Below are 18,745 nucleotides of genomic sequence, written 5' to 3'. Positions count from 1 at the left end.
CCCCCAGATCAGGGAGATCAGCAGGCCTGAGTGGTGACTCAAGGCTCATTGGTGAACATGGGAACTGAGGCAGGCAATAGGCACTTACTAAATGTTCAGTGCCAGGCACTGTGCTAAGTGCTGGAGACACAAAGAAAGGTAAGGGCCCAGCCCCCGACCCCTGGAGCTCAGTGTGAAGGGGGCTGGGGACAACATGGAAATGACTACATACCAACAAGCCGTCAGCAGGATAAATTGGGAACGACTCACAGAGGCAAGGCACAAGGATGAAGAGGGGCGGGGAAAGGCTTCGTGGACACAGTGGGATTTTAGCTGGGACTTGAAGGAGGCCCGGGAAGCCAAGAGCCAGTGCTGAGGAGGGCATGCCAGGCAGGGGGCATGGCCAGGGGACACACGGGGGTCAGGAGAGAGAGGGTTAGAGAAGAAGGAAGAGCAGGGAGGCCAGTGTCCCCAGGGGGGGGCGGAGAGGTTTAGGAAGCCTGGAAGGGAGGAGGGTGGCCTTGGTTGGAAAGGCCTTGAACACCAAACAGGCTCTGGCACTGGATTCTGAGATGATTGCTATGGAGCCTGAAGTTTACTGGGGGGGGGGTGAGACACGGTCCAACAGAATCTACAGCCTCCCTCTCTTGATTAGTTCCTTTTATTCTGCCTCCATCTTGTTTGAAGTTAGTGCAGCTAGTGGCATTCAAATTGTCCCCCCCCCCCCATTAGACTGTGAGCTCCTGGAAGGCTGGGCTGGGCCTTTACCTTACTTTGTATATCTCCAGTATTTTGAGCAGTGCCTGGCACACAGCAGGTGCTTAATCAAGGCTTGCTGAGCAACACTTCTGCAAGGGCCTGTTCCCCATATGCTGGGGGGTGGGCAGACTAGGGTATCACACCCACGAAAGCTACAAAGGGGAGCTCACCGCCTTCGTAAAGTAGCGGGATCACAAAGCCAAAGGCAAATATGGCAGGGCAGGGAAGAGGTCTGTTGGGGGAGGTGGGCCACCCCATGCCCAAAGCCACCTGGAGCACCTAACAGCCTGAGCCCTTCTCCTCCTTGGGAAGACTTCTCAGAAAAGTAGCATTGGCCCCCTTCCCCCAAACTGCTAAGGCTCCACCCTCTTTCCCTTTCCCACTACTGAGGCTCCCCCTCTCTCCCATGCTGCTGAGGCTCCCCCTCTCTCCCATGCTGCTAAGGCTCCACCCTCTTTCCCTTTCCCACTACTGAGGCTCCAGCTTCTTCCCTCCCCCCTCCTCCCCCATATAGCTTCTCTCCTGGAAGTCAGAACTCTCTGAAAGGCCAAAAACAGGAGGGAGCTTGTACTGGGGGGAAAACACACAGTCTTCTTTAGGGTGTCAAAGGCTAGCAACTGGAACTTTCTCATTCAGCCTCCTGAGGGGCCAAGAGCTGGGTAAGCATAGCTGCGGGCTGAGTGCTGCCCAGGCCTGTCTAGCAAGTCACAGACTGCACCTGTGACCATCTCATCTACAGGCAGGTCACTTCCTGATGACAGGATCTGTTTTTCAGACATTCAGCTTTAGTCTCCCTTCCCAGCCCTCCCTTCTATCCCCAGAGAGCAGGCAGGCCATGGTTATCACCCTCCAGGAACTCACTTGAAAAGAGTGACTCTTGCAATGGACTGCTGCTACTGTGCTATAAGAAATCATGAGCTGGTTGGTTTTTAAAAAACATGGAAAGACTTGCATGAAATAACGAAGACTAAAATGAGCAGAACCAAGAGCTCGACGTATACAGTAGTAGCAACGCTGTTCTAAGAACGACTAAGTCATTTTGAGTATTATAATCACTCAAACCAACTAAAAAGGACCTGTGAAGGAAGATGCTATCTGTAGCCAGAGAAAGAGCTGAGCAACAGAAGTATGCATAGTATGGTTTTACCAATGGCAGCCTTCTCTAGAGCAGGTTGTGGAGGGAGGAAAAAGTGCACAACAGAGAACAAAAGAAAATTCTGAAAGAAGCACAGAAAAGCAGGGCAGCTTTGAAACCAAGGGGGTAGCATTTATTACAGTTTTCAAAAAAAGTAAACAGTGTGAAATGGAAATTCATGGCTTTCTACTGAATCCTCCTTTTATGTTGTGGTGTATACGTGGAAATGGCACCTTTGTCTTTCTGTGTTTAAGTTCAAAATGAATTTTTAAAAAACTTTTAAATTAAAAAAAAATTATTCACTTCAAGGGGGGGGAAATCCCTTTTCCTGGCCCTTCTGGTTGAAGTGTGGTGCACACTGGGCATTTCTCAACGGTCATCTCCATAGGGTCTCCCTCCACGGAGGAGGAAAGCCCCCCCCATTCCAAGATGCTTCAAGTCACCTAGAAAGGCCCAAACCCATTGTTTCTAGGAGCACCCTTCCCAATTCCAATCATTCCGAGACAGATCATCTGCAGGACAGCAACCTGTGAACCTGTCCTGTGAGGGCAGCGGTTCCACCATGCACCCTCCCGTTGTCCACATCAAAGGGTCAACCTGCAAGCTCTCCAGCTGTGCCTGGGGGTCCAAGACTCTCCCTTGGTGAGAAGCCTCCCTGCAATCGCAGCTGCCTCTGCTTTCCCATGGTCTCCTGCTCCCACTCTCCCTAGGCAGCACTTTGCACCCAGCAGCTAAGCATCAACTGTCTAAGAGGCCATACCTTCCTTTAAGAACAGTGAAGGGGAAAAGAAGAAAGATGAGACTCAACTTGCTTAATCTCTACTGGAGGATGGGGAATAGGAAATTTTCTTTAATAAACTCAACAGGTATTTTAAATTCTGCTCCAATTCCAGCAGTCACTGAGAGGAACGCCCGGCCAGGCAGCGGTGGGTGGCACAGGGTTTAAGGCAGCCAAGGTATGGGGAAGAGCCTGGACCAGGCCAACTGAGCCCAGAGGAGGGTTCAAATCCTTCCTCCACATCCACACAGGTATCTTAAAGATCGAACGAGACCCTCTGAGTGAATGGGCTATGCCATCAGCTGTTATCAGAGGAGGTAACAGGGAGTGCCTGGACATACCTTCTGGAGGCTGCCTCCAGCTCTGGGGCCCTTTCTTGACAAGCATCCAGAATGGCCTCAGGCCTCGTCTGTGCCGGGGGCATTGCTGAATACTGGAGATGTCCTTGCTGTCTCCAGGCAGGTGAAAGGCTGTCACAGACACTGAGCCTTGGGGGGCAGGAACAGTGTTGGGTTTGCAGCCAGCAGACCTGGGACAACTCCCAATCCTGCCCGGCACCAACGAAGCTGTTTCCTCATCTGTAAAATGAGGAGTGGGATGAGATGGTCTTTGTAGCCCCCTCTAAGCTCCAACAGGTGGAAGTCACAAAGGGACAGCTTTAGGCTTGACTTCAGGAAACACTTCCCAACCATTAGCTACCCAAAGGGAAGTGGGCCACACTGGCAAGGGCAGGGACCTCTTCCTCTATGCCAAACCTTCAAATCCAGGCAGGGGACATCTATAGGCTGAGTTAGAAAGGCATCCACACTTCCAGCTGAGTGGACAGGGTGGCATATCCCACAACACTTGGGAGGCCCCAGGAATGGCATCCCTACCCTTAGCACACACAGGAAGCTGTCAGTGTCTGCTAACACTTCAGTGCTGCTCTGGTCTCTGAAACCACCAGCCCAGCCGCACTGTCTCTCTTCAGAGCCGAGTGCTGTTTACTCTTTCCTCTAGGGGATCAGAAAGCAGGGCCCACCTGAAGCTGTCATTCAACCTGGGGAAAAGGCTGAGTCTGCACCCAGCTTCCCAGCCTGGACCTCATTAGCATCCTGGTCCAGAGGAGCGGCTGTCTCAGCCCCTGCAGCCCCATGACTAAGAAATCCCTGCTGACTGACCCTGGAAAAGGGTCTCATATCTCATCTTCCTGCAGTCACCACCTTGGCTGGGCCTCCATCATTTTGCTCATCCCGTCTCCTGCCGACTTCCTTGGTGCCAAACCAATCACCCTAAAAGCACTCATTCCTAGAACGACCCCTACTGGCAGGTTCACAGGGTCCGCCTCTCAGAACCTGAGTTCAGGACCCAACTCTGCTCCCCACAGGCCTTGGAGTGATTATCACTGGCCTCCCTGGGCCTGTTTCCTCCTGATGACACAGATTCAGGTCACTTGGCCCCTCATTTTACAGAGACCTAGAGGCAGGTGACTGAGGGGAACACATTCAGAAAGGTCTGTGGTGAGATTTGAACCTGATCTTCCTCATTCCAAGTCCAGTGCCTTACCTCCAGCGCGACATTCTCCAGGCACTAAGTGCTTGTCCTTTTCCTTCCCCCGTTAAGAGGGGCCTGGGTCTGACGCTTTCCGAGGCTCCTTTCCACTCAAGCGTAACCTCAGAAACTGGTCATCACCACTGACACCAAGGGGAGACCCCTGGCTTTCTGAGCCCCTCAAAGCTTCCCAGCACCCCTGTGCACCCTTCCACTTCTGGCTGCTCTCCCACCGTCCTTCGCTGTCAGTAGCAACATCTCTGGGACCTTTCCTGTGAAGAGCAGGGTATTTTCTACACTGAGGAGCCTTGAAAATGCCACCTGCCAGGGGTAGACGAAGCAGCCCCCAACCCCCTATGAGCTGACTGGAGAGGCAGGATGCCTTCCCCGCTTAGTAAGCTAGAAGGCACAGTGCGTGCTTTATTGAGAATTGATGAGATCAGGCCTACTACAGGGCAAAGCACCAGGGGTGGAGACGGCCAAGGCAGTCCCGGTCCTTGGGAAGCCACTGTCCACAGGCCCAAAGAGTAGGTCAGAAAAGGCCCACATGGGAGGCAGCTCCCTGCCTGAGCCTCGGAGGAGGCAGAGGTGAGGGCAGGAGCCTTGTGACAAGGCAGGGAGTGGGAGACGCAGCCTCCTGTGACTTAGGAAGATCAGAATCAGAGATGGGGAAGGGGTCAGGAGCCTGAGGTGGCAGGAGGCTGGTGTCCCGGGTTTAGCCCGAGATGCCCCCGGGCAGTGGAGGATGGCATACGCTTCTGCCACCACACAGAGGAGCCAGAGCTGGGGCGGGGGTGGCATGGAAGGAGATGGACGCTGTGCCTGGAAAGGAGACTGAGAAGGGGCAACTGGGCCGCAGACGAAGAAATGCAACTCAGGCAGCTGTCCATCGTTGATGTCACGTCACCTGTCCCTTGAGCCCTCCGGACCTCAGCCCCCTGCCAGACAAGGTCCTCTTTCTGAGGCTGCCCTGGGGATCAGCTGCCAGAATCCAGGCAGGTGAAAAGAGGGACCCCCATGAGGAAGCCAGAGCTGGGAGAGATGGGGGTGACAGGCTGTGCTGGGCGGAGGTGGAACCCCGAGCAGAATTGCTGCATCGGACCCGAGATCCAGGCCTGGTTCTGCTGGGAACTCTGCCCAAAAGATCAGACTTTATCACAGGATGCTTCTAGGGCTGACCACTGGCTAAACTGAGACCTCTTCATGAGTGACCATCCTCTTTCAGCGCTCAGGCCGCACCATGGGGGCAGAGGGACCCCCGAGTGGGGAGTGTGGACGTGGCCCTGGGACCTTGGCAAGCCCTGGACCTGCCCTGGCTCTGTTTCAACACGGTTTTCCAAAAACATTCCCCCGGTTCATAAAGGCAGAGAAGGCGCCTGTGTGCGCACAGCCATCCACCTCACCCACCCTCATCATCCATCCACCTGTCTGTCCACGCGGAGGCTGGGGCGCAGCAGCCCCCGCCCCTCATTGCAGGGTCACTGGCCAAACCCGGTCACCTGGGCCCCAGAAGTCAGCGCCCCCTCGCCTCACGGGCCAGGAGGGAGAGCACGGGGATGGCCTTGGTCCGTTGCTCTTTCTGGCGGCCGGGTCAGGCTCAAGGTCACGCATCCAAGTGCCTGGTGACCCTGCGGACCTTCTCCTTTTTGTTCCGGTTGCCGTGTTTCTTCCAGGGCTTCCCAGGACTCCATGGTGGCCGGCAGTGGGAGGTCCTGGGGCCCCGCCTGGCCTGTGGCCCATCACGGCCTGCACGCCCCTGGTCAGTGCCCTCACGTTCTCCTGGGGAACAAGAAGCTATGCCTGAGACGCTACGGCAGGGGAGTTTGTGGGCACTGCCACAGGACCCATGGGACACTCAGGGACACGGAGAGGGCCGAAGAGCCCATCCTGGAGCAACTTCTCATGATTTCTGAAAAAACTGCCTTGTTTCTCAAGGACAAATCCACGATCTCCCAACTGTCGTCCCCCCCCACCCCATGGCCCTGGCCTATGCCCCATACATGCCTAAGTCGTCCTAGGTCTGCAGCCAACGTCATATGTAAATTACATACACTAATATCAACATAGTTATACAATATAAATGTTCGTTTTAGGAGTACTGTATGTCTGAATACTTGAGGATGAGTGGAATCTATTGGGGACTCACAGTGATGGATCTAATGGGACAGCTTCATCGAATGAATCCAGAGGAAATCCTCACTTTCATGAAGGCGTGCCAGCATGAGTGTGGTGGCATCAGCGCCAGCCTTGGCCACGATCCTCACCTTTTGTACACTGTTAGTGCTATTCAGGGAAATATGGTCCCTTGCTTTTGTTTTTCTCCCTTGTTTGAATCACCTAACAGTGTTTCTCCTGAGCCCCGCCCCCAATACACAACTGGCCTCAGAGTCAAGGCACACACTCAAACCCCTGTCCCCGCCCCCAGGGCACTCAGCGTGTGCAGAGCACCTCCAGGGCCCACCTCCAGGAGGCCCACTCGCGATCTTACCTGGTGAAAGAACGCTCGGTCAACCACATTCTCAATCTGCTTAGCCTTGTGGCAGCTCTGCCGTGGTGGCTGTGCCTCCGGCCTCCCTCCACCGTGCCTCAGTTTCTCATGCTGAGGCTGAAAGTCCCCAGCCTCGATGCCGGGAGGAGGGTGGCAGTACAGCAGCTTACCCTGGAACAACAGTCAGGGCCGGCTCTGGGTTGGCAGGTGCCCCAAAGAGGGGCAGGCCCTGTGCCTGGGAGCAGAGGAGGTGGGGCAGCCAGACGAGCGACAGAGACTAGCCCCCCACCGAGACCAAAGAGCAGAGCTGCCTCTGGCCACCGCGGGAAGGGTCTGAGGAGGAAGCCGAGACCCAAATGTCCATCACAGGCATCCCTCTGAGGGAAAGGGAAAAGACTGAAGGCCAGTTGGCCCAGGCCCTCCCTCGCAAACCCAGGGCCCGGGGGACTTCCCTGGTGAACCTTCAATTCTAGAAAAGCGCAGCCCAAGCAAGGCCAGTGAAATCATGTGTCCTGCCCGGCCACCAAGCGGGGGCTTTGGGACACACCTGCCCTGGCCAGACTAAACCACCGACCCAGCCCAGGCTCGTCGTGCCCTGCCTCGCAGCCCCCAGGGGCCAGGGCAGCTGGGAATAGTGCCCCTTGTGCCCAGCTCTGCGGGTGACGAAAGGTGAGGTCAGCATGGCCTGCCAGCACCCCAGATCCTCAGCCCCCAACTCCACCCCGGTCCTCGGGCAGGCAGGCGGCCCCAGAGAGGTGTGAGCAGGAGACCACACTTACCCTGACGTAGTCCTTCAGGATGTATCGGGCAGCTCGGGGCTGGTCAGGCTGTCCGTGGGCAGTCATAAACCCTCTCATGCCTGAGAAAGACCCAAGGAGATTAGGAGCAAGGACCCAGGTTCCCACTGTTACCTGAGCATCCAGCATGAGGACCGCCCCTGCGGGGGCACAGACAGCAGCCTGCTCCCCCCCCACAGCGAGCTGCCCACGGCGTGTCATGCCCCCAAGGGGCGCCTCCCAAGCCCAGGGGCTGTTCTAAACAGAGCCTGAAAGCTGAAGGCGAGGGGCCTGGCACAGGATGGGAGTTATTCCCAGACTCCTATTTCCATTTCCTATCAAGCGCTGACTTTAACTTCCACAGAAAAAAACCCGACATGAAAGTCAGAGACTGAAAGATCCTCAAAGGGGCTGAGAAACGTGGAGTGTCCCCATCAAACTCTCCTTGCAAATGACCTGGCCAGGGTCAGGACTGGAACCCAGGACCTGGGAGTCCAAAGCCAGCTCTGATTGGCTCCTTTCCTGCACACTCACGCACGTGTACGCACACCCAGGGAACTCACTCCCATAAGCCGCCAGCAGCTCTTCTGAGGTGGGCTGTCGATTGGGGTCTTCATCTTCTCGGGGCTGCATGATGTGAATCCCATAGGTGGCTTCTAGGACATGTCTTGGAATGTTCTGGCAAATGTAAGTTCGTAAAGGAAGTGACCTGGACCTCTGTGCCCGTCCCGGGAACCTCGGCCCCGGGGAAGATCCCCCATGATGCTGATGGAGCGTCTGAGAGCCGACGTTCCCCTTGCTGCCCTGCGAGGGGGGCTGCCTTGGCAGACACAGAAGCCCAGCATCAGCAGCCTGACAGGACTCACCCCCACCTAACACCTGAACTCCCCAACGAAGAAAGGATATGAAAGAAATGGGGGGCACGTGGTCTCTCATCTGGTCGATGGGCAGAATCCCACAGCAGATCATCTCAGCCTTGGTAGACGCAAAGGATGGCATCACCAGGCCAGGACAGTCGCACAGACACAGGCCGGGCTCCACATAGAGGGTCTGAAAGAGGAGCCCGAGGTTTGCCTGGCTCTCAAGCAGGAGAGGGCAGAGCGAAGGGCCCACGCACACAGCCCCCCGCAACTACCTGGAAGTGTTTGGTGTGCCCGGGTGTGGCCGACACAGACACCTTCTTGTTCCCAAAGATGGTGTTGATCGTCGAGCTCTTTCCGACGTTGGGGTAGCCAACCTGGAGAGAGGAGCGACCCGAGATGGGAGACGATCACGCCCCAAGGCCCAGCACAGACCCTCGGACTTTCCATGTCCCCACTGCTAGGCCTGGCACCCAGGGGCACCGCACTTGATTATGACTGACGTGCACACACGGGAGTCTGGTGGGAGCCCGAGCTGTCAGTCCTTCCGTACGTCCACAGCCCTAGCCTGGCATCTGTGGGCCAGCTAAATGACAGGCAGGATGTGGGCAACCACACTGGCTGCCTGGGCTTCCCAGGAAGACCCACCTCTCTATGGGGGGGGGGACACGCTCGCCCCCAACAACATGCCATTCCCAAACTCACCATTCCACACGGATTTCCTTCACACGTTCCCTGGCCCCAACCCCCACCCATCTCTTGACCCCTCGTCCCCTGGCACACGCAGCACTCATGCCTGGACTGAGCTCGCTCCCTCCCTCGCCTCTGGTGCTGAGAAACCCCTGAAACCTCACCCCTTCTACACAAAGCCCTTCCTGATGCCCCCGGCTCTTAGTAGCTGCACCCCCCACAAATACTGTATATGTTATTCTGGGGGGTACACAAATATTTTGTATGCCTGTGCACACACAGGCTGCCTCCCCATTAGAATGTGAGCTCTCTGAGGGCAGGAATAGCCTCTCTGGTCTGTGCATGGTCAGGGCCTGGTGCAGGGTAGGTGCTAGTGCACGCAGGCTGAGGGCCTGGCGATGCCATCCCCCCCACTTCTGGAAGAAGACCAGGGGCCCATCCAGGCCCCCTCTGGCCTGCCCTGCCTGGGCCATCCTTCACTCTAGTCCCAATGGTTTGGGAAGACTTTTGTAACCGACTGACTCTCAGAATAAGAGAGTTACCGTGAGGTCAGGCTGAACAGTCAGGATGTTGGGTCTGAATCCCATCCCAGGGACTCATTGCTGGTGGGACAGGGATGGGCAAGTTGGAGAATGCAGGACTCCAGGGCCCAGATTTAGAGCGCAGCCACTGAGCCCGCCTCCCCACCCTTCATTGGACAAACAAGGGAAACTGAGGCACAGAAGTCCAGGGACTTGCCCAGGGTCACACAAACCTACCTGAGGTGGGATTCAAGCCCAGGTCTTCTTGGCTCCCAGGCTGGCCCTCCAGGCTCTCTCCCAGGCTGCCCCAGATAAGCCGTTGGGAGGGAAGTGCTTGGCAAGCCCTCAGCTAGAAAGAGGGGCTGCCTTGAGGAAGGCCCTTACCTCACCCCATGTCCTGGGTCCACTTGGGAGCCAGACCCTGGGCATTTGGAAGGCAGAATGGTGTTGGTCAACGAGCAGCCCTTTACACGGCCATGTGACTAGTGCCCACATCGAGCAGAACCCCCCTAAACAAGGCTGCCTTTTCCCTGGCGGCCACTGAAGGTTCCAGTGCACTTTCCCTAGAATTCCCTTCTTGTGACAGGCTCATCCTGCCAACGACTGGCCACTCACCAGCCCCACGGTGAGCTGCCCCTCCTTGACCTTCTTCCCAGAATGCATCGTTCTGAAGAGGTCCAGCAGCTCCTCCTTTTCTACCAGGTGGCTGTTGTTCTGCACTCGGGCATCCCTGGCTGGGCGCAGTGGCTCCTGCTCCAGGCTGCCCCCAGCCTCATTCTCCCGGCAGCAGGACTCTGCTTCGTGGCTGTCTCCGTCATCCTCAGAGCATGTCTGCCACTGGTCATCGTCGTCCAGACAATCCTCATACTCACTGTCGCCGTCCTCGCTGGGGGGCCACTCACCACCCCCTTGGGCCTCCGGGCCACCGACACCACTCTGCTCATCTTCTACTTCATCTTCCCACTCTTCGGACTCCTCTGAACTCTCAGCTTCTTGCTCCTAGCCAAATGAAAAAACCCAGAGAAGCTGAAAAAAGGTTTAGGCACCACAGCCTTCACACGAATGGAACTCCATGAATCCTCTAGACAAAGGACAAAGAGAAGTCCCAGGACCATCCGGAAAGGAGGGGATTAAGAAGGCAACATGTTCTTAAGCTGAGATAGACAAAACTCTTCTCCTGCTGAAGGCAGACAGGACTCCCTCCATTATTGCCACCAGTAAATGACCATATTAAGGGAGCCGGGCATTGGCTGTGAAACCACCACAGGGTTTTCAAACATATCACCCTGAGGCAGAGAAGGCCCAAGTTAACCATTATCTAGGAACCTGTTCGTTGCTCTGGGCACCTGGTCAGAGGCTGACTAAACCTGGGCACTGCTGCGGGTCTTTGTGACAGGGAAGGGTCTGAGCCCTGGGTTTGGGGAGAGGGACCTCCTGGAATTTCAGGGAAAGTGTTTCGGGAAGTTCAGAGAAAGAGCTTCAAGAAAGGTAAAAGGAAGCCCTGCCCTCAACGAGGCATCCGAGATGCTAAGGAACAGAGCTGAGTCCCAGCTGTGGACAAGCCTGAGGAGAAATAGAAGGGCCAAGAGAAGGAAGCCGTGAGGCCACAGCAGAGGAGCCAAGCTCAAAACGCCCATCAGGAGGAAGGATGCCAGGCCTGAGAGCTGACCCCACACAAAGACCCAGGGCTCTGCGGCTCAGTGTCTAGGAGTCATGGGCCATGGCAGCCAAACTCTCCTTCCTGTCCCCACACACCCCGTCTGGTGCAGAACATCCCCGGAACCCACTGCTCAGGTCTGGGGAATAGACCCCAAAGTGCCCTGAAGGACCAGGGCGCAGCCTGTGAACCTGCCTCTACCCTAATGTTCTGTGAGAGAAAATGGGGGAAATTCAGCCTGGAGAAGACCAAGGGGTGAAATGTCAAAGGGGATAGGGGCACATGGAAGGGGAAGGTTTGGGAGTGGAACCCTGGTGGGGAGTGGCCAGAAGAAGGTGAAAAGTAGAGGGGGAGAGAGTGTGAGTGTTAGAGGCCAGATTTGAACTCAGGTCCTCCTGATTCAGGGCCGGTGCTCCATCCACGGTGCCACCTTGCTGCCCCCACCTTGCAAAATATTTCTTTGCTTTAAAAGAGAAATCAAGAGCCCCTACCCAAAGATGGCCAGGTCACTGCCTTAGCTATAAAGGTGCTGACTCCTGCTAATGGCCACCACAAAGTCATCTCCCAAGTCCCCACGCTGCCTCCCCCCTCACCACAAAGAATCATGGCCATTATCAGTCTCTTTGGGGGCACAGAGGGTGGGGCTGGCACCTTCTCTTTGCAGCGGGAGCCCTAAGCTGACACAGAAGCAGCTGCCCCTGCCTGTGTCCTTCCCTGACGGTGGGGAGAGGCACCCCACTACCTTCCATTTTGTGCTCAGCTGGTCGCCTTCTGCCACAGCGGACCAGAAAATCACTTTCACGTTTTCTTGCTCAAAGAATCTGGCCCAGGCTCCTCGCTGCTCCTCAGTCAACAGGTCTGCCTTGTTGATCAAAATCACATTTTCCTTATCTCTGCTGATTTCTTTCACATAACGTTCCTAGGAAAACAAAGCTCATTTGGAGGAAGTAAAGACAGGCAGGTACCTTTGCTGAGGACTCCCAGAGGATGAGATGAATGCAGACCCCCCCACACACATCACCACAACCATCACTGCTGCCGCCACCACCACCACCTCCTCCTCCTCCTCGTCCCTGGGGAGGCTCAGGTGCAGTGACCCTCCAATGAGCACAGAGTGAGGGCCCATCTCACAGGTGAGCCGCCAGGTCCAGGGGACCCCCACAGGTGGGAGCAGGCCCTGGCTTCAGAGCCGGCCACATACAACGACCAGAGCTCCATTTTTCAAAGCCTTAAAAGGCTCTGTGTCCAATGAGGCTCTAAAGGAGAGCAGCCAAACAGCCAACGGGAAGAAGCCAGGACCCCATGAGCCTGCCAGGGCTGCTATAGCTCCAAGTACTCTGGGTGAAGGAAGCTGTGAGACTTGAATCCATCCCCCAACCCCAGTCTCTTCACTAGGGCTCCTCTGAGGACACCTGGCACCTTTGGGGTGAGACTTGAATCCATCCCCTTGGGCTCCTTCTGGGGCAGTGAGAGGCAGGTGCCAGGGGAGATAAATGGCCCTGGTCGCTCTGGATCAAGCACGGTTGTAGCAGGCCAGATGAAAGGCCTCGTGCCCGTAGGCAGCACTACTCCCAAGTGAGCCGTGCTGCCTTACCTTGTCTGGGATGACGAGGGGAGCCCACCTGCCTGATGCTGGCCCTGCCTTGACCAACCTGAGCCTGGGCAAAGAAAATGGTCTCAGGGCTGGGCCCAGAATGCCATTTATCACTGGGAATTCTGCTGGACAATCAAGAAGGGCCCCTAGTCCCCGCCAGAGTGAACCCTCTGCCCAGCCACACTCACCAAGTCCTCACATCGAAAGAGGAGGGGATTGCGGGCGTCTACTATCTGCACGACGACATCACTGAGGAGCACACAAGCAGAAAGACAGTGACTTCTAGGGCCAGCCCATCCAACCTCCCATAAAGGGACACGAGACAAGAGGCAGCCAAGGACACCGGGGGCTGCTATCAGAGTGTGAGGCTGCCCTGAGACTTCTGGGAGCACTGACATCAGAGCCCTGAGTGTGCCCCACTGTAAGGTTTGTAACCCGCTCTTTACACACCCCTTTCACCTGGTGTGACCCTCGAGAGAACCCCCTGTGAGCTTACAGGTTTCCCAATTAAAACGAACACAACCAAAGTAAGAAAGGAAGCGACTGGAAGTGACCGTTGCCCAGGGGAGGGGCTTTGTATCAAACATCCCTGAGGAAGGTGTGCCAGCCAGCCGAGGGCCACGCCAGCTAACAGGCCACAGGACTGGGGCCACTCCCCAGCAGAGGCGGCCAGAGACTGTGGTGTTGTTGTGTTTCAGTTGCGTGCGACTCTGTGGCCCCATCTGGAGTTTTCTTGGCAGAGATTATTGGAAAGATTTGCCATTTCCTTCTCTGCTCATTTGACGGATGAGGAAACTGAGACAGACAGGATGAAGTGACTTGTGCAGGGTCACACTGCTTGTAAGCATCTGAGACCGAATTTGAACTCAGGTCCTCCTGACCCCAGGCCTGGCGCTCTGTGCCCTATGGCACCCCCTAAATGCCCCCTCCCCCCAGGAGACCAACAACCCTCAAAAGAATTACAAAGGGTTTTAACAGCCCAGGGAAAGAAGGAACCGATAGCAGAAATGCAAATTTCTCTTCAAAAGATGGGGCTGGAGGGAAAGGCAGGCCTTGGAGGTGCCCTGAGTCCACTCTGGGCAGAGCCTGAAGAGGTCAAGGCTGAAATGAAAGGCCCCAGATGCCCCAAGCATTTGGAGCAGACGCTGGCCAGCACGGGTGCCCACCGAGCGGGGAATGGCCCATGATGGCAGGAGCAGAACGACACACCGATCACACCAACCACCATGAATCCTGTGCTATCCTTAGGGAGGTAGGGCCTGTGGGGCGCAGCTCCGCATATGCTTCTGGTTCCGGTTCTAGTTCATTCTCTAGGAGAGGAAAGAATGCGCTGGGGAATGCAGGTGATGTGTTTCGGGCCCCACGGCCAGACGGCAGCCTTTGAAGGGAAGGGTCCACGGCCCACTGCATCCAACCACTGACTGTTTACACTGGAGGAAACCAAAGCCCACAGACGCCGAGTGACGTCTCCCAGGAAAAACCACCGAAGGCAATACAGGCCCCACCAATTCTGCAAGGATGTCACGGAGGGAGAGGACAATCGGGGGTTCCTCTGAGCCCTTTGTTTCTGAGATGTGAGGCCCCCCAGTAACCACTGGGGCCAAAATCGAGCTTTCCTTTCTCCACCACCCTCCTGGTTGTGATGGCATCACGGCTGGGAGCACATGACCAGCCAAGGGCCGGCCTCTGCTGAAGAGCACCAGGGAAGGCCGGTAGGGGGTGCCAGTGCGTGTGTGTGCAGAACACCAGGTCTGGAGCCAAGGAGACCCAAGATCAAATCCCTGCTAGGTGAACTTGGGTAAGTCATTTCCCCTAATATGCCTCAGTTTCTTCAAATGTAAACTGGACACGATAAGATCACCTGCTCCCCAACATTGTTGCAAGGATCAAACGAGGTCATGATCATAAGGCCCTAACACTGTGCCTGGCACATAGTAGGAGCTCTCAGTGTTCCTGAAGGGGAACCACCCGACTAAACCAAGGCTCAGGAGGCTAACAGAGGGCCACCACGGGCCAGCCCCTCTCCAGAAACCAGGCTTCTCTCACCTAAGTGCTTCTAAGTGCTCAGAGACGAAGGCAGCCCAAAGAGAGGACAGCAAGGACAACGTAAAGGGCCTGCTCTCACGGCCTCCCAGGAAGCGCACTGAGCGGAAATCCATTCCCTGCTCAGTCTGGGATGTAGCAGGGAGGAGAGCACAGGAAAGGCCCGGCCTTCCACCCACGCCCTGTCTGGATCTGGCACCATCTTCACCCTGGAGAGGCTCTTAGGAGGCCCAGAGACAATGATCACCCAAGGCCACGCAGCACTCGAACCCAGGTCCTCGGAACTCCTTCAAATCCAGGGTGCCTTCCTCTGCCTCCCTTCAAGAGGTCGCCAAGTCTGCCTCTGGGTGGTGGCCTGCGGCTGGGCTCTAAGCACGATGGCGCTCTAGAGTAGAAGTTCTCCTCCTTCCTCCGCTGTCCACCATGTAGAGACTGATCTCAAAGCCCAGGAGACAAAACTCTCTGATGCTGTCCGTCACAAAGACCCCTGAGCAGGGGCCTGAGGCTTCGGCCGTCTGGCTCCCCCGGGGCCCAAGGCCTGGGGATGAACAGCACATCACACGAATCCCACCAAGGTGGCAGAGAGCCCTGAAGACGTCGGCCGCAGAGGCGTCCCGCCATCGCAGCCCTTCCATGCTTCACAAACCCGCTCCTGGACTTGAAATGCCCCCAATCCCTCTTAAAAATCAGGGCAGGGACATGGAAAGAGCAGGGGCTGCCACTGCATGCGATCGGTCAGTCAGTTAACAAGCATTTATTAAGTGCCAGGCCCTGGGCTAAGGCCAAGGACAGAAAGACCAAAAATGACCACAAAAAAAGTCCCTACTCTCAGGGAGCTCCCATTCAAATGGATGAGAAGGATGTAGAAAGGACTGGGTACACACGGGACATGCCCAGAACAGAAGGAAGGAAGGGGAGGGTGGGGGAGAGGGGACAACCTTCTAGGTGGGAGGCACAAAGGCACAGAGGTGGCAAATGAGTACCCCATGCCAGGATGGCCAAGTGTGGCCAGAGGAGCAGGGCACGAGAGGACCACGAAGGGCGTGTTGCAAAGGCACCTGGCAGTTTTCAAGGCCCATCAATGGGGACCGTAGATGGACACCTGGTTTCTCCAAGGTGGTTAACTAATCCAACACGACAGTCCACTTGCTCCGGGTGGCCAAACCGGGGCCAGGGACACCAAATCAGAAAATGAAGTCCCCTCCTCCCCACTCTCTGGGGGAGACAAGCTGTGAACAGGCGTCAGTAGGCAGTCTGCCACGGGTCACCCAAAGCCGTCCTCTGCAGCACAGGAAGCCCCAGTGCTGGGGACCCTCCCCCCACTCCAGCTCTGGGGCCTGCAACCCCCCCCACGGACATCCTCACGCCCATGCACTAAATCCCTGAGAGCAGAGGGAGCCGCCATCTTTTGGGCCGCCTGAATGCTGGGCTGGCTGTTCTAGGTGTGGCCCGTCAGGATGTGCTCCCTGCCGCATCTTCTCCCCTCTGCCTGCATCAGCCCGATCCCGACTGCGGGACGCCAACATACCTTCTCTCGATGACTCTCCAGAGCTGCCGCCAGAAGTCCAAGTTTCTTTCAAACGGCGTCAAAGTCAGGTTCTGCTCCTCTTCCAGCCTGGCTTTAAAAGGAAGAGCTGACCACCAGGCGCCCCACGCGGCGGCAGGGCCCCCTCAGGCCTGCAGACGATGGAGGAGCTCGCTGGGCTCCCGGGGCCAGGTCCTGTGCTCCTCCAGGAGGGGCAGAACATCCTGCAACGAGGGACCCCATGGCCGCCCCCCCCAGTACCTGAGCTGGGACCCCCTGAGGCCACAGGCTCTTGGCCTCCTTTAAACCTGTGTCTTCTGGGGGCTCCACGGGAATCTCGGGGTTGTGGTTTAGAAAGCAGCTTCTGGATTGATGGGGGGCCCTGGGCTGGACCGGCAGCCCCCTCGAGCCACCCTAGAAAGAGGACGGGATGCAGCACAAAGATCCCTCCAACCTCGGGGGGGGGGGGGCAGGACACTCACCGCGCCAGCTGGCGTCTCCACTCCAGGAAGTTCTCTATCTCGGCCTGCTGGAGCACCTCGGCGCTAGTGCCCTTGTCCCACGGGGGTCTGCGAGAGAGCCCGAGTGGGGGGGATGCGGAGGTGGGGAGGGGCGGGGGGATCCCCGACACCCTGGGTGCAGGGCGGGCCTCACCTGCGGGGGATGCGCAGGGCCCCCCGGTTCTCCTCCTGGCGCTCCCGGAGCCGCAGCTTCTCCTCGGGGGACAACAGGCCCGTCCTGGCCTCGGGGGGGACGAACCGGATGTTCAGCTTCTCTGCTCGTGGCGAAGGAAGGGGGTTCCAGGGGCGTCATGAGTGGATACCCCCCCCACCCCGTTCCTGCTCCCTCGGTTGGAGACCCCTGCCCCACGCGGCCTCCCAGGCACCTCCCTCCCGCTGCCTGCCTCAGTTTCCCCTCAGCAGCACCTCACACAGCAGGCGCCTTCTGGGTGCTCACCCGCCACGAACTCGGTGCCCGCCAGCTCGGCCGTGGCCAGGAACTCCTCGAGGGCCGTGGGCTCGGTCACGGAGCGCGGGTCCACGCGGCCCCAGGCGCCACCATCATCCAGCTCCTTCGTGTGCAGCTGGGGGGGGGCACGCCCACGTCAGAGTCCACACCAGATACGCGTGGGGGCCCCGCCCCCCAGCAGGGGAGTCCTGGCAGCCTAGGCCGGGGCGAAGGCGCGGAGGGTGGAGACGATCCCTGGAACGCACCCCCTGAAGGGCCCTGGGTTCGAATCCCTTCCCGCCCCCACACAGAGGAGGATCTCCAAGCGCTCACCCACGTGTCTCGCCGCCGCTGGCCCCTGTTCTGCAGGTTACGCTCCTTGATGAGGGCCCGACCCAGGCCGCCGCCGCCGCCCGGCACCCGCTTCCGCCCCATGTCCGCCCCACGGGCCGCCCACAGAACTCGGTTCCACCGGCACCGCGCCGCTCCACTCCGGAGACTCTTCTGCGCCTGCGCGGCCGCCGGCGGAAGTGGTCACGAGAGGAAGAGTCCAAGCGGGAAGAAAATGGGGGGGCTCGAGAGGGGGCGGAGCCTCGGAGGCGCCAGCGCCTTTCCACCCTCACGGACGTGTCCCCGGCCACGTGGGGTCAGCGCTTCCCGAGGAGTCACCGGGACAATGGGCCCGTCCGCCTGGGGCTCTGAGGAGTAGTGGTACAGCCCATGCGGTGCGCAGCCAGAAGGGTCCGGTGAGAAATGTGAGCGACCGCAGAAAGGGGCCGCCCAGAAGACCCGGACAGGCGGAAGGGGAGGATCCCCAAGGAGGCGGGGCAGGAGCGTGCGTCATCTGTCACGTGACTGTGATGTTTTTCTCCCCCCCCCCCAGCTGGGAAGTGGGGGCCGATTTCTCCAGCTGTCTCATCCTTCGCAGTAGCAAGTACATTCCAAGCAAAACATTAAACTTTCAATTAAGAAAATGCGATTATTTTAAACTCCCAATGATTAAAAATGTAAAAGCATTCACGATGTCATCATACTGGCCTGCCCTGTGTTGGGCCACAGTTTGCAAAGCACTTCCTTCACTCTATGTCCGTCGGAGCCCGGTTCACAGATAAGGAAACTGAGGCCCAGAGAAGTCAGTCAGTCACTCAGTCAACTAGCATTTATTCAGTTTGCCATACTGTGCTGAAAATGCAAAACCACAGTCCCTGCCCTAGAGGAGCTTCCACCCTAATGGGGGCAGAGCACAGGCAAACAGTGATGGCACCCACAGGACAAACGGAACGGACCCTTAGCGGGGAGGCAAGAGCGACGAGGAGACCAGAGAGGCCTCTTATGCAGAGTCAGGAAGACCGCGTTCAAGTCCAGCTTCTGACACTTCCTTGCTGGGGGACCCTGGGTAACTTCTGAACCAGTTTCCTCCTCTATAAAAGGGGGATAATAACAGCACCTCCCTCCCAGAGAT

The 18,745-nt window shown here is 57.4% G+C and overlaps 1 protein-coding gene across 1 annotated transcript; it reads right to left on the bottom strand.

Annotated features, from left to right (window-relative positions):
• Window positions 1–5,686: 5,686 nt before the first annotated feature.
• Window positions 5,687–18,056, bottom strand: LSG1 (large 60S subunit nuclear export GTPase 1). Its single transcript, XM_078147484.1, is given in 15 exon segments — window positions 5,687–5,870; window positions 5,873–5,960; window positions 6,670–6,840; window positions 7,449–7,528; window positions 8,009–8,133; window positions 8,353–8,495; window positions 8,581–8,682; window positions 10,132–10,515; window positions 11,916–12,092; window positions 12,956–13,016; window positions 16,339–16,425; window positions 16,818–16,904; window positions 16,990–17,110; window positions 17,293–17,419; window positions 17,617–18,056. Coding segments are annotated over 15 exon segments (1,941 nt in total). The 5' UTR covers window positions 17,719–18,056; the 3' UTR covers window positions 5,687–5,784.
• Between the last annotated feature and the right edge of the window lie 689 nt (window positions 18,057–18,745).

Source organism: Phascolarctos cinereus, unplaced genomic scaffold (assembly GCF_003287225.1).
Source record: "Phascolarctos cinereus isolate Bilbo 61053 unplaced genomic scaffold, phaCin_HiC Scaffold_7;HRSCAF=346, whole genome shotgun sequence".
Classification (NCBI taxonomy): Eukaryota; Metazoa; Chordata; class Mammalia; order Diprotodontia; family Phascolarctidae; genus Phascolarctos; species Phascolarctos cinereus.
The sequence above is the reverse complement of the archived record's forward strand: the minus strand, read 5'-3'. Positions and strand labels throughout refer to the sequence as shown.